Source organism: Delphinus delphis, chromosome 12 (assembly GCF_949987515.2).
Source record: "Delphinus delphis chromosome 12, mDelDel1.2, whole genome shotgun sequence".
Lineage (NCBI taxonomy): Eukaryota > Metazoa > Chordata > Mammalia > Artiodactyla > Delphinidae > Delphinus > Delphinus delphis.
Window position 1 is genome coordinate 28738787 of NC_082694.2, and position 15473 is coordinate 28754259.

General features: G+C 36.0%; 1 protein-coding gene across 3 annotated transcripts in view; it reads left to right on the plus strand.

Annotated features, from left to right (window-relative positions):
• The window catches only part of EXOC6B (exocyst complex component 6B), a 708543-nt gene that overhangs the window by 257531 nt on the left and 435539 nt on the right, over nucleotides 1-15473 (plus strand). Inside the window, exon 7 of one of the 3 annotated variants that reach the window (XM_060026390.1) lies at nucleotides 1335-1382. The exons of the other annotated variants lie outside the window; for them this stretch is intronic. Within the exon in view, the coding sequence (XP_059882373.1) occupies nucleotides 1335-1382 (48 nt within the window). The remainder of the gene's footprint in view (nucleotides 1-1334; nucleotides 1383-15473) is intronic. 3 annotated transcript variants of the gene reach the window in all.

The following is a 15473-nucleotide window of genomic DNA, read 5'->3' on the forward strand; positions in this document are numbered from 1 at the left end:
AATCTTCAGGCAGCAGCTTTTAAAGTATGCAAATGTATACATTCCTTTGGGGCCAGAATCGTAATCCCTGCTGGCCACCAGTCCAAGAGATCTGGAACATGTCCCCTGGGTGACAGTTGCAAAATTCAGGGCTCCAGATGAGTTTATAATCTCCTTTCTGGGAGGTCTTGTTGAGCTGTATCATGGCCAGAGGGATGCCCAGGGCTTGTGTCTTTCTGCTTATATTACCTGGGAGTGCCTTCTTATCCCTGGATGTATGTGAAATCTGAAACTTGTCCCTCAGACTGAAGCTCCAGGCTAAGTAAATAGACCTTTTTCACAGGAAGACTGGAGTTGTATTTCAGTTTGCTGTCTGTGTAGTGTCCTGAGAGTGGTGACCTGCCAAGAACTGTCTCTCTGATTGTTACTGTTCTGTGGAGCTCTGTAGCTCAAGTCTCTTTGGCCACCAAGGTCAGGTAATCAAGTAGTGTCCCCTGTGTGGATTGCATGCACCCGCTGGCTTTAGCAAAGGCAGCTAATAGCTAAAAGGGCTGAGTCATGCTAACCAGCTTCAGAAAAGCAGTGAGAAAATATCTTGACTGTGTGGTACTTGCATATGTTTCTGCAGTGCTGTGGGAGAATGCCTTGTCTGTGGATGTGTGCCAGTTTTAGGCCAGGAGTGGGAGAATGCCACAATTGCTTCTACTGTCCCATCCGAGCCAGGGAGTAGGGGTGTGCTACAACTGCCCATGCTTTTCAGCTTCAGGAAGGCAACAAAATAGTGCTGTGACCGCTTGCCCCTGCCTGTCTTAGCAAGGTGGTGGGAAGGTGCTGTCCAAACTTGCCTGCCTGTGCTAGCAGGGTAGGTGGAGAATACAATAATGGCATCTACCAGTTCCTTTAATTCCAGAGAGAGAGTTTCAAGCATCTCCTGCCCCTCCTGCAGGTGCTTTTAGATTAGTAAATGAGTATCCTTCACATATAGTCCAGGTGCTTTTCAAAGTGCTGTTTTTTTGCTGGGTCTTTGGTGAGTAAGCCCATCTGCTAGCCCTTTAAAAGGGGAATCTTGGTTCCCTACAGCACTTTGTGTCCCTTTGGTTTTCTAAGCAAGATGTTTTTAGTGCTTGTCTCTCTGGTGCAGATCCCAGGGATTAAGGTGCTTGATGTGGGGCACCAACCCCTTCCTCCTCCAGGAGAAGCACTGGACTGGTGAGATCCCTTCATCTTGTGTGTTGCTGCACTGAGCTGTGGTTTTTGCCAAGACTATGTCTCTGCCTTTCCTATCCATCTTGATGTGGTTCTTCTATCCTTTATCGTGGAGAAAAGTTCATCTCATTTTCGGATCTTTTTCATAGGGAAATGATCCATATGTAGCTGAAGATTTGGTGTGTCCACGGGAGGAGGTGAGTTCAGGATCTTCATATGCTGCCAGGTTGGACTCCCTGTAATATATTTATTAGGTGTTTACTTTTTAGATCTCCTTTAGTTTGGGTTGACTGAGAGGAGTTATTTATAAGTTATGTGAGTTGTTAAAATTGACCACAGAATAGGTGTAGAGGGATATATGCCTATAATTTTCTCCCCCAATTTTAGCAGTTGTCTTCTGAACCAAAAATAGGTTCCATAAAAGTAATACTTTTTTGGTATAATTTTATTCTTTGTTGTAATGAAAGCCTAGAAGTCAGATGGAAAATTGGCATCTTTGTTGATACCATAGTTATAATTGAAACTATTGGTTCAGTTGAAAAATGGACTGAACCAGTAGTTTAAATTAGAACTATTTCTGGCCCTTTTCAATTGAGATGGGGTGGTCCTTGGAGGAAACTTTGCTTATATATGACTTATCTTTCTTGGGAGACTCGGTTAATAAAATACTAAGAAGCTAGTACTACTTCCTACCCTAGATTATTTTTCTTCCCAACTTTACTTACATTTTTGATATTTGGGGGTCATTTTTATAATCACCTAAAAATTGACATTGGTAAAGGATGTAAAACTCAAACTGATATGTGGTAAAAAATTGTGGAGAAAAGTTAATGCTATTTTCAAAAATAATGTTAAAGATTATCTTGAAATTTACTTTATCCATTGACCAGCCTATCTTAGAATGATGCATATATGATCTCGAGTGATCTTTTAGTGTGCTAGACATTTAGCAAGCCTACCATAATGCTCCTGTCTTAGGTTATTGGCGTTCTAAAAGAATGTTGTATTTGAAAATGACTGAGGGGTTCTTGAAATATTATTAACATGGTAGATATTGTCCTTCCAGGTATTAGAATATATTATAATGTTTACAATAGTATAAAATCTGTGTAAGAATTCAGGATTAAAATATTAACTACATGTATGTCTCTTAAATCTCTACCAGTATTAAGTAAATAAACACTAATGTCTGAAACACAAATGCCACTTTATGAAAGATACTCTTCTTGATCACTCTGTATTAAAAAAGCAGCTTCTCTTTTCTTCTTTTATAATTGCTAAACTATTTTCCATTTTCGATGCCATTCATTCATTTATTCATTCATTCTTGAGAATCTGAGTTTCCATCTGGAATCATTTCCCTTCAGCCTGAAGAACTTCCTTTAGCACTTTTATAGTGCAGGTGTGTTGGTCTTAAATTCCCTTAGTTTTCTTTTATCTGAAAATGTTTTCCTCTTGCTTTCATTCCTGTATTAGTTTTCTAGGGCTGCCATAACAAAGCACCACAAACTGGGTGGCTTAATAAAAAAAAAAATCTACTCTCTCACAGGTCTGGAGGCTACAAGTTCAAAATCAAAGTGTCAGCAGGGTCATGCGCCCTCTGAAACCTGCAGGAGAGAATCCTTCCTTGTGTCTTCCTTTATTCTGGTGTTTTGCTAGCAATCTTAGCATTCCTTGGCTTGCAGTTGCAGCACTTCAGTATATGGCTCCGTTATCACCTGATGTTCTCCTGTATGTCTTCTCCTCTTCTTATAAGGGCACCAGTCATTATTGGATTAAAGGCTCAGGCTGCCGCAGTATAACTTGATCTTGAATACATCTGCAGTAACCCTGTTTCCAAATAATGTCACATTCTAAGATGTTTAGAACTTCAGCATTTCTTTTTAGGAGACACAGTTCAGCACATAACAATTTCTGAAGGGTATTTTCTGGATTTACAATTCTAGGTCGATAATTTTTCAATTTTGTTTTCATTTCTATTGCTTTCTGGCCTCTGTAGTTTCTGATGAGAGATCAATAGTCATTTGTATTGTTTTTCCACAGTATGTAATGGGTGTTTTTCTTTCCCTTATGGCTTTCAAATTTTTCTCTTGATCTTTGATTTTCAATAGTTTGACTATGATGTTCACATTGGGATTCACTGAGCTTCTTGACTCTGGTACTTTATGTCTTTTATAAAATGTGAGAAATTTTCACCCATTGTTCTTTCAGATATTTTTTCTTCACTATGTTATTTCTCCTTTTTTTCTAGGACTCTAGTTCTACTTAGGTTAGACTTTTTGATATTATCCCCCATATTCCTCAGGCTCTGTTTTTCATGTTTGTTTGTTTTTTTTAATCTGATTTTTTCCTAACTGGATAATTTCTGTTCCTATATCTTCAAGTGCACTGACTCTTTTCCTTTGTTATCTCTGTTTGACTGTTAAGTGCATTAAATGATGAATTCTTTATTTCAGGTAGTACAGTTTTTAGTTCTAGAATCTACATTTGGTTGTTCTACATAGTTTTTATTTCTCTGCTGATATTTACTGTCTTTTCATTAATTCATAATGAGAATGAAGAGGGCATAATAAATCTTTGGCAGAAAGAGAGTGGAGGTGCATCTAATATCAGAGAACCTAAATATGTTAAACAATGCTCACAGCTCTGAAGGGAGAAATAGACAACAATACAATAATAACAGGGGACTTAAATACCCCCACTTTCAACAATGAATAGATCATCTAGACAGAAAATCAGTAGGGAACCACAGGACTTGAACTAAACCTTAGACCAAATGGACTTAAAAAAACATATGCAGGTTATTCCGCCCAACAGTGGCAGAATACACATTCTTCTCAAGTGTACACAGAACATTCTCCAGGGTAGATTATACATTAGTTCACAAAAGAAGCCTTAGCAAATGTAAGAAGATTGAGATCATATTAAATATTTTTTCTGGTCACAATGGTATGAAACTAGAAGTCAGTAGCAGATGGAAAACTAGAAAATTCATAAATGTGTGGAAAGTAAACAACACACTCCTGGACAACCTAGCCATAATGAAACAGGAAGAAATAGGAAATTTGAAAGGATCATTTATGAGTAAAGAGATTGAAACAGTAATCAAAAACCTCCCAACAAAGAAAACCCCCGGACTGGATGATTTCATCAAACATCTAGAGAAGAATTAACATCAGTTCTTCTCAAATTCCTCTAAAAATTGACGAGGAGGGAACACTCCCAAATTTACTTTACAAGGTGAGTCTTACCCTGATACCAAAGCCAGTTAAGGGCACTACTAGAAAACAGAACTACAGGCCAGTATTCCTGGTAAATAGAGGTGCAACAACTGTCAACAAAGTACGAGCAAGCAGAAATCAACCGTATATTAATAGTATCATGCATCATGATCAAGTGTGATTTATTCCTGGGATGCAAGAATGGTTCAACATACGCAAATCAATTAATGTGCTATACCACATTAGTAGAAGAAAAGATACAAATTATATGGTCATCTCAATAGATTCTGAAAAAGCACTTAACAAAATTTATCATCTTTTCATCAGTAAAACTCTCAGCAAATTAGAATAGAATAAATATATCTCAACATAATAGAGTCCATATATGACAAATCCCCAGCTAACATCATACTCAGTGGGGAAGGCTGAAATCTTTCCCACTAAGATCTGGAAGAAGACAAGAGTACCCACTCTCACCACTCCTATTCAACTGAGTAATGGAAATCCTAGCAAGAGATATTATTCAAGAAAAAGAAATAAAATGTATCCAAATTGAAAGAGAATAAGTAAAATATTCTCTATTTACAGATGATATGATCTTATATGTAGAAAATCCTAAAGACTCCGTAAAAAAACCGGAACTAATAAATAAATACAATAATGTTGTAGGAGACAAAATCAATACACAAAATCAGTTGCATTTCTATACACTAACAGTGAACTATCTGTAAAAGAAATAAAACAATCTCATTTATAATAGCATCAAACATAAAAAAATACTTTGGAATAAATGTATCCAAGGAGGTGAAATATCTGTACACTGAAAATTATAAGACATTGATGAAAGAAATTGAAGAAGCACAAATAAATGGAAAGATATCCCATGTTTATGGATCAGAAGAATTAATATTGTTAAAATGTCTATAATACCCAAAGTGACCTACAGATTATATGAAATTCCTATCAAATTTCCAATGGCATTTTTCTAAAAAATAGGAAAAAACATTCTAAAATCTGTATGGAACCACAAAAAACCCTGGATAGAAAAGAGATTCTAAGAAAGAACAAAGCTGGAGGCTTTATTCACAGTAGCCAAGATACAGAAACAACCTAAGTGTTCATTGACAGATAACCAGATAAAGAATATATATCTATATATACCTATATGTATATATCTATATATCTATGTTTCAGCCATGACACAAGGAAATCCTACCTTTTGCAAAACATGGAATGACCTTGAGGACATTATGCTAAGTTAAGTAAGTCAGATAGAGAAAGACAAAAACTGCATGGTGTCTCTTAGATGTTGAATCGATAAACCCAAACTCATAGAAATAGAGTAGAATGGTGGTTGCCAGGGACTGGGAGGTGGAGGAAATAAGGAAATGTTGGTCAAAGGATATGAACTTACAGCTATAAGATGAGTAAGTTTTGAAGATCTAATATACAGCATGGTCACTATAATTAACAATACTTTATTATATACTTGAAAGTTGTTAAGAGAGTAGGTCATAAATGTTATCACCACATACAAAAATGATAATTATACGAGGGGATAGAGATATAAGGTAACTTACTCTGGTAGTCATTTTGCAATATATACGTGTGTCAAGTCAGCACGTTGTTTAATGTTAACTTCTGTATTAATTACATGTCAGTAATATAGCTGGAAGGTCAAAAAAGAAAGTGGAGGGAAGAGTGGTAAATATACATAGTTACCACTATATATAGCAGGGTGTATTAAGCCACAACTGAAAGTATAAACAGGTTCATTTGGAATGGAGGAAACAGTTCAATACAGACAACTCCAGACAAGCTGAATCTTTGGAGGTGTGAATTATTATAGATGATGTGGGTATAAAGCAGTTAATTCCTCTACTTCTCCTCTCCCTTGCATGGAATATTTGTACTTATATTCTTAAGTGGGAGATTGGAAAATTCTTTTCTAGAGAAATTAATAAAGGACTGCCACAAAGTGCCATTTGGATTTCCCCATCAAAGAGTTGATTTCCTTTGTAGAATTCCCTAAAGTGAAGCTTGCTACTTGACAAATCTTCCTATGCCCATAGACCTTCCTGTAAACTCTTAAGTGATTTATTATTAAATATGAATAACTGGCCAAGGATCAATAGATATTTGAGGAAAATATCCAACTGGAAAGAGAGAGATAAAAATACCAATATGAGAAAAGAAGTAACAACAATAAAAAGTACCTAGATGGAGCAAATAATGCAGAAAACAAAATAATATGTCAGAAAAATTCATTGGTATCCTCAAAAATTAAGTTTGTTATAGAAAAATATTACAAAGATCATCAGGAGGTGTACCAATGTTTTCTTAGGTCAGTCTCCCAAGGCAATAGAAATAAAAGCAAAAATAAACAAATGGGACCTTATCAAACTTATAGGCTTTTGCACAGCAAAGGAAACCATAAACAAAACAAAAAAATCCTATGGACTAGGAGACAATGTTTGCACATGATGCAACTGACAAAGGGTTAATTTTCCATATATACAAACAGCTCATACAACTCAATAACAAAAAAACAAACAACCCAATCAAATAATGGGCAGAAGACCTAAATAGCCATTTCTCCAAAGACGACATATAGATGGCCACTAGGCACATGAAAAGATGCTCAACATTGCTAATGATTAGAGAAATGCAGCAAAACTACAACTAAAAGTAGAGTTGCCATATGGTCCAGCAATCCCACTCCTGGGCATATATCTGGAAAAGACGAAAACTACTTTGAAAAGGTACATGCACCCCAATGTTTATAGCAGCACTATTTACAATAGCCAAGGCATGGAAGCAATGTAAATGTCCATCAACAGATGAATGGTTAAAGAAGATGTGGTATATATACACAATGAAATACTACCTAACCATAAAAAAGGAATGAAATAATGCCATTTGCAGCAACAGGATGGACCTAGAGATTATCATACTAAGTGAAGTAAGTCAGAAAGAGAAAGACAAATACTGTATAATAAATATCACTTATATGTGGAATCTAAAATATGACACAAATGAACTTATTTACAAAACAGAAACAGACTCACAGACATTGAAAACAAACTTATGGTTAGCAAAGGGGAAAGGGGATTGGGGAGGGAAAATTAGGAGTTTGGGATTAGCAGATACAAACTACTATACATAAAATAGATAAACAAGGTCCTACTGTATAGCACAGGGAAATATATTCAATATCCTATAATAAACCATAATGGAAAAGAATATGAAAACAAATATATATAAATATGTGTAACTGAATCGCTTTGCTGTGTACCAGAAACTAACACAATATTGTAAATCAGCTATACTTCAATTAAAAAAAACAAAGATCATCAGGAGGAGTTATATGAGAATTCAGTATCGATTAGGAGTTCTAGACAAGGGGAGAAAATCATCAGAGCATTAATATAAGAAAATCTCAGGACTTCCACATGTATTGCTTACTGAGTATAATGAATAAGTTAAAGACCTACACCAAGGTACATCCCCTGAGAAACTGAGAACATATACAGTAAAAGGTTTGAAAAGCTTCCAGACAGAAAAAGTAATATATAAAGGAATGAAGATCAATATATCATTGCTTTTTCCACTAGCAATAGGGGGTAATATAGGACAGTAGTGTGAGGAATGCCTTCAATAACCTAAGGGAAAATTATTGTCAACCTTGAACTCTATAGTTTATTTGGAGAAGGATTAAAGTCATTTTTAGAATGGAAGAATTCAAGAAATTTAATTCTTAATTCTTAAGAATTATCTGAAGATGTGTGCCAACAAAATGAGAGTCTGGATTAAGTGAAATATAGATATGGAATTATTGAAACTGAAATGAAAGTAAGTCCCCTCCAGAATGACTATTTATCTGCATAATTGCTAATACATTTATATTGGTATGCCAAAAAGTATCATACTTAAGTTGTTTTTTTTTTTTTTTTTTTGCAGTATGCGGGCCTCTCTCACTGTTTTGGCCTCTCCCGTTGCGGAGCACAGCCTCCGGACGCGCAGGCTCAGCGGCCATGGCTCACAGGCCTAGCCGCTCCACGGCATGTGGGATCCTCCCGGACCGGGGCACGAACCTGTGTCCCCTGCATTGGCAGGCGGACTCTCAACCACTGCGCCACTAGGGAAGCCCCCATACTTAAGTTTTTAAATCTGCTTTTTGCTCAAAAATATTTTGCAAATATCTTTCTCAACAAATAAAAATACTTAACAATAATATTTGCATTGTACTACATTTCAAAGAATGGATGTTTATTTGAATATAGACTACTATAGGACTTATAGGACAGTCCTTATAGGACAATCACCCCAAGTTATGCCTTTAGGAATAATAAGGTTTGGATAGAATGTCTATTATGATGAGCTTTTTGGAAAAAATCAAGATTGTTGTAGCTAGAATATTAGAGAATTTTTTGAAAATGTAGGCAATTTGAAACTCCAAGAAAAACAAAAAGCTGTACCAGAAAGGAACTATAATCAACTATGTAATCATTGCATATATACTTGACTCTGTAGTAAGATGGTTTGGTTACATGACATGATGATTAATATTGATTATTGCTTTTACTTAAAATACTTTGTTGAGAATATAATTTAAGAAGCAGTAGTGTAAGGGAGTCTATATTTTTAAATGATCTAAGTTTTTAACAGAAATTAAGGGTATTATTAGAAACATGGGTATAAAAATATTAACTCTACAGAGCAGGATTGGGGATTGAAAAAGGCATAAGAGGGAGTCTACTGTTTTTTATTACAATATTTTCAGTATTACTAGATTTTTTAAACCATGAAATTATATTCATTTTGCAGACATTTAAAATAAAACAAATTGGGAAAAGATAAATTGTACTGTAAAGTTGAGTTGGGGTGAATAATCATATGAGGGAGTAGTTTTCTTCCTCTAATAAAATAATTAAGGATATCCACATAATTTTAGCTCTGGAGTTAGTCTTTGCAGCAGTTATTAAATAGCAAAATATTAGAAGCAATATACATGTCCTATAGTAGAATATATTCAAATAAATATCCATTCTTTGAAATGTAGTACAATGCAAATATTATCGTAAGTATTTTTATTTGTCAAGAAAGATATTTGCGAAATATTTTTGAGCAAAAAGCACATTTAAAAACTTAAGTATGATACTTTTTGGCATACCAATATAAATGTATTAGCAATTATGCAGATAAATAGAAAATACAGATGAGCAAAAAGAGAAATCTTTATATATGTACAGAAAATAGGCTGGGTTGTAATTCATCAAGTAACTGATTATTACTGAATGGAAATTTTAGATTTTTTTTTCCATTTTTTTTCTTTATGTTTATTTTGTAATTTACAGTTAACTACAATTAACATTGTGCTTGTGGTGTATATATGTTGACAAAAGAAAAAGATAGTATTTAAAAAGCTGGGATTATCCTAATTCACAAGAGAATTCTTTTAACTTTTACTATTGCTTTATACAAATTGTAATACACTACGTCTAGTACATCTTGTTGAAATGAATTTTGTTAGTGCAAAGACTTTTTCCCCTCTATGAAATATAGGTTTAAATTTATTTATTTATTTAGAGCTGTGTTGGGTCTTCGTTTCTGTGCCAGGGCTTTCTCAAGTTGTGGCAAACGTGGGCCACTCTTCATCGCGGTGCACGGGCCTCTCACTATCGCAGCCTTTCTTGTTGCAGAGCACAGGCTTCAGACGGCGCAGGCTCAGTAGTTGTGGCTCATAGGCCTAGTTGCTCCGCGGCATGTGGGATCCTCCCAGACCAGGGCTCGAACCCGTGTCCCCTGCATTAGCAGGCAGATTCTCAACGCACTGCGCCACCAGGGAAGCCCTATACGTTTAAATATGAACTGTAGACTTTCAAACAGCTAAGGATCTCAGTTACCTTTTTCCATTAAAAAAAAATTTCTATGAATATCATAATCCTAGATTTCTCATTCTACTGATGGAAATTCTTTGGAACCTGATTAAGTTGTATGAAAAACTTTATCTTTTTTTTAAAATATTACACAAAATACACATATATAATGCATGTATACACCCCTATGTACACTAATATGTAAATAACTTTTTGGATATGGTCTTGATATGTTCTATTTCCTTCATTTTAACTCACTATCCTTGTTTTGTTTTTATTTTGTTTGAACAAGATCTGATATTGGAGCTAGTCGCCGAAGAATACTAGTTGCCAGAGCTAGTGCTAATAAGCATGAAGAAACCTTTTTGAAATTACAGGTCTTGTAGTTCTTTTGATTGGTGAGAAGTGAAGATGGTAGCTTTGGAGTCTTTATATCTTGGTCTTGCCAGTTATTTTAATGGGCATCCTTTGGGCTTCAGATATGGGGTCATAATCCTACTTCATTGTATTTTTGTATGGGATGTTATTTTAACCTTGATTTCCTTGGAGAAACCTGAGGAGTTGGTGTTTGAGTGGCGTATACAAGCATAAGGGTCAGGAGGAGTGAAAAGAAAAATTGTAGAGTAACTACCGTGGTACACTGTAGGGCAGTCTGGTTCCTTAATCCATTAAGAAGCTATATGGAACTCACCGTGGGAGGGATGCAATGGGGAGCATTTATCTGTCAGTTCTTTGGTCAAGGTTTGCCTCACTTCTGGGTTGAGAATCATGAATGCTAAGTAGTTCTGGTGGGATTCCACACTGTGATGTCTGAAAAACCTCTGGGCAGGAAGCTAGAGGTGTGGTGTAAATGCTAGAGCTGGTTTCAGTTTACCCTATATGACACTTCCAGGGCTGCCCAGAACAGGTTGCTGATGTTCTACGTGGAATAAGAGCTGAGGCTGAGAAGATCTGAAATGGAGCACAAGAGGTGTGCAGTACAGATATCTAATACTTGGCATGTAGCACAAATACAAAATAGAATGGCAATGTGAAGCAGTATTAGATGCCATTAATGATTATGTATCTAAGTATTGCTAGATCTTCAATTCTTCCAGAATAGACGGTGAAACAAGATTCCTATCTCATATTCAGAGGGAAGACAGGTGGAACTTAAATTTTTAGTGTCTTTTTTTTTCTTTTGACTTATCTTTTAATTCAAGATAATTTACATGTATTATCTCATTTAATCCTTGTTGCAGTTCTGAGGTACATTTTATTAACCTATTTTTTTTTTTTAATAGATGGGATGTTGGTTTGAAAAGAACCTGCCTATGGTTATGGAATTAATATGTTGCAGAGCTTAGATTTAAAGACCCGTCTTACTCCAAGAAGGTTTTTTTTCTTCTTCTCCTTTTTTTCTTTTCTGGTATAGCACCCTGTAATTGAAGTCCATGTAGTTAATTATATCAGGTCTTGAACCTATAAGCCTACACCTCTCTCCCTTTTCAACCCGTTTCTGATTTTCAAGCTCAATTTTATGTATTCTTGTAGTCCACTAGAGGTCAGTATTGGGCTGATAAAGAAAGGAGCCTTTGGCTTTTGATTCACAGAATTTTAACTCTGAGTCTTATTGCTAGGAACCCTTGGAAGTTGTATTCACAACAAAACTTTATTTAATAGCATGTGTAATGACAGTTGTAAAAGTTTTAGTAGCTACATTTTTAGGTGAATAGTTCAGGTTAGGTAATTCTTATGGGTTGCCACCCCCGCCCCCCCATCCACCTTCTAATAGGTAGGAGAATATCCAAATCATGTCTTTTACAGATATCCCTCTCTTTTATTGGGCCAAATCTCATTCTTAAATAAGTTTCTTTTGTTATCTTTTGCCTTTATATAGTAAACATTTATCTGAATTTACTGTGTATGTGTCACTGTATCTGAGCTTGTGGGATTCTCATAATGGTGAAGTATGTTTCCTGTCCTAAAGAAGAGAAGAGTTATACACTGAAGTGCCATACTGTTATTTTTTACTTGGATATCTGACAGGTTTATTGAACTCATCTTCTCTATCCTACCTTCAACTAATTATTTCTACGGTTCCTATTGTTTGGAATGATCCCACCATCTAGTCATAAAGACCAGAATACTTGGAGTTATTTTTATTTCCTTCCCCTCTCCCATGTACTACATTTAAATCAGTAAATTCTGTTGCTTCTACTTTTTCTGTAGCTGCTGCTACCTTAATTCAAGTCCTCATCATTGTTATTTGGACTCCTTTCATGATCTATATTGGTTTTCCTGTTTCTATTTTTTATCTTCTCCTAGTTGACCATTCCTCCGCTCCTAGGGGATTTGCCTAAATTGTAAAGCTGATCCTGTTCTTCCCCTGCTCACATTCTTCTGTTGTTTCTCCATTGCCTACTAGCTAACCTTGAAACTGCCTTGTATGGCATCTTTAACTTTATCTCTTGTTAGTCCTTCATAACCTATGTTCTTATACAAAATTATTTATTCCTTGTGTGGATAATGTTATTTCACATGTGGTGGTCTTTTCTCATCTGGTTTCTTTCTTCTGGAATGGTTACCCTTTCTATGTACTTCCCTTTGGAAAAATCATATTCATCTTTTTTTTTCGGTACGCGGGCCTCTCACCGCCACGGCCTCTCCCAGTGTGGAGCACAGGCTCCAGACGCACAGGCCCAGAGGCCATGGCCCATGGGCCGAGCCGCTCTGTGGCACGTGGGATCCCCCCTGAACCGGGGCACAAACCCGCGCCCCCCACATCGGCAGGCGGACCCTCAACCACTGCACCACCAGGGAAGCCCCATATTCATCTTTTAAGAGCACAGTTTGCTACCTCTTCCTCTTACATCCCTACAAGCAGATATGATTACTTTCTCCTTTGTCTAATCACTGCACCTGTATTTATTTCTATCTTTATACTCTTTGCACTGAATTTCAGCCCCTCAATTGCTTACCTACTTCTTACAATAGAATGATGTGAGGTTCAAGAGTCAGAGAATCCATCTTATTCTTTGTATACTCAGTGCAGTATCTGGTGCCAAGTAGATATTCAATACATGTTTGCCTGAAAGTAGGGATACAGAGAGAAAACACTGTGAGTTAGAACAGTGAGAGGAGGCTTCCTAAAGGAAGAATAATTTTACTTGGGTTTTGGAGGAAAGGTTGGATACAGGCAGGGAGAGGTCATCTAGAAGGGAAATGGCATAAGCAAAGATACAGTAGTGGAAATATTTTTAGTATATTATGAGGTAGATTCTGATCCAAGTAGAAGATTCACGTTGGAGAGTATTGGATAATACATTGGAAAATTAAGTTCAGCTTCCATTATTGTGGAGTCTTAGTGATAAGGTTATGGAGTTTGAATTTGTACTTGTTCAAATTGTTTTCCCCAGTTTACCTCATGTTTAATTGGTGTGATGAATGATGTGGTTTAAGAAGAGCCTGGCTGCAATATGCATGGGAATTTTAATGAGAAGGTGATGAGTTCCATTTTAGGTATGTTGGAAGTGAAGTGATGGTAGAACACACAGTAGTAATACGAAACTAGAGATATGCTATTGGATCTTGGGAGAGGGGAAAGAGTGGTAGAAGAGTAGGGGCTGAGGAATAAACCTTGCTTAATTTCTGTGTATTAGGAAACCAGAGAAGAACACATGTGAGGAATCTTGAGGAAGAGGTGGGTAAATGTGTAAAGATTATTCACAAAGAGAATGAACAACCAAGAAAAAAAAAAGCCTAAATGCTTTCTTAAGCCTATTTGTGTGCTTGATACCCTTTTACCTCTACTCCAACCTAGGCAGCAGAAATCAGTAGCTGCTTCTTTGGCTCCAAGGTTGTCTTTGGAGGGACAGAATAAATGGTCCTGGTGAGGTGGCTTAGCATGTTAGAAAAGAGCTCTGAAGAGCTTTTATTATTATTTTTTTTTTATGGACTTTAGAGTCACATGTTAATTTTAATATATATTGCATATATTTACATATTTATATCTACGTTTACTCTTCTCCACTTCCTGCCAGTCCCATAGTATACATTTTGAATAGATGGTAGTTTTCCTTTGCTTCCTAATGGGTTATAACTGAGTATTTATTTAGTTGTTCTACCTGTTTTAGTATTTCCAACTTGGCCAGTTCTTTCTTGGCAGATCTGCCCTGACTGCTCATTTATAGACTGGAGAAGCCTTGATAATTTTGACAGAGAGCCCGGGTTCTCATAGAGATTTGGAATAAAACTTGCCGTGCTCTCATTTCTAGCATAGGGTTTGCTATTTTAATTTGCTGATTTGGCCTAAACTGCTTTGCGCTCCATCAAATTGATTGGTAAACCAGACACACCTAAAAAGAACAAATCATAGATGATCTAAAATTACTTCCGTAGGATACTTTCAGATTTGTATCATTTCAAGTATAAATGATAGTGCTTAAGTGTGGCTCCTTTTGATTGCTTTTGGTACACTGATAGTATTTTAGTGATTGTGAAGGAAAAATATTTAACTTTGGATTCAATAAAATAAGACCAACTTATGAAAGCTTTTGGTTTTGCTGTACTGAAAGAGAGGATAAAGAGACAAGTGATTACTCTCTAGTTGAGAGCTTGTTTTTTTAAATATGAAAGCGTTAGATTTCTAGAGTCCTGGATCCCTTTTTGTGTGGTTTGCATTGGAAGTAAGTGGGGGAGAACTTCTTACTTTTGAGAGAAGTAGAGTGTTCTATCTAATTTGAGGTCTCAAATGCTTGGAGGGTATGTATGTCTTGTGTACAAACATAAATGTGCTTGGATACCTTCTCTCTCAGTTTTGTTACTGAAGCCATGTATTTTATGTAAGTCAAACCAAAATATCAACAAGTACTATGCAGAGAAACAAGTTAGTCCATTGATTCAAATCTCTGGAATGTAGATTCTTTTCATTTTCTTGGCAGAAACTAGCTCACATAGTTCAAGTTTTTCTCTGTCTTGTTATAATTGTCTCATTTAACCAGTACCTGGACTAACACCTTATACTGAATATTTATCTAGAATTCCTTAATCTCATTCAGAATATTTGGAGATTCTGATTTTTCTCCTGAACTAATTTCTACTTGTCACTGAGTAGAAATATCATATATTGATTAAGCAGTGTATATTCTGGGAGGTCACATTTCTTAAGCTTTGTATCTTCAGATGATACTAAGTATTAGTATTATTT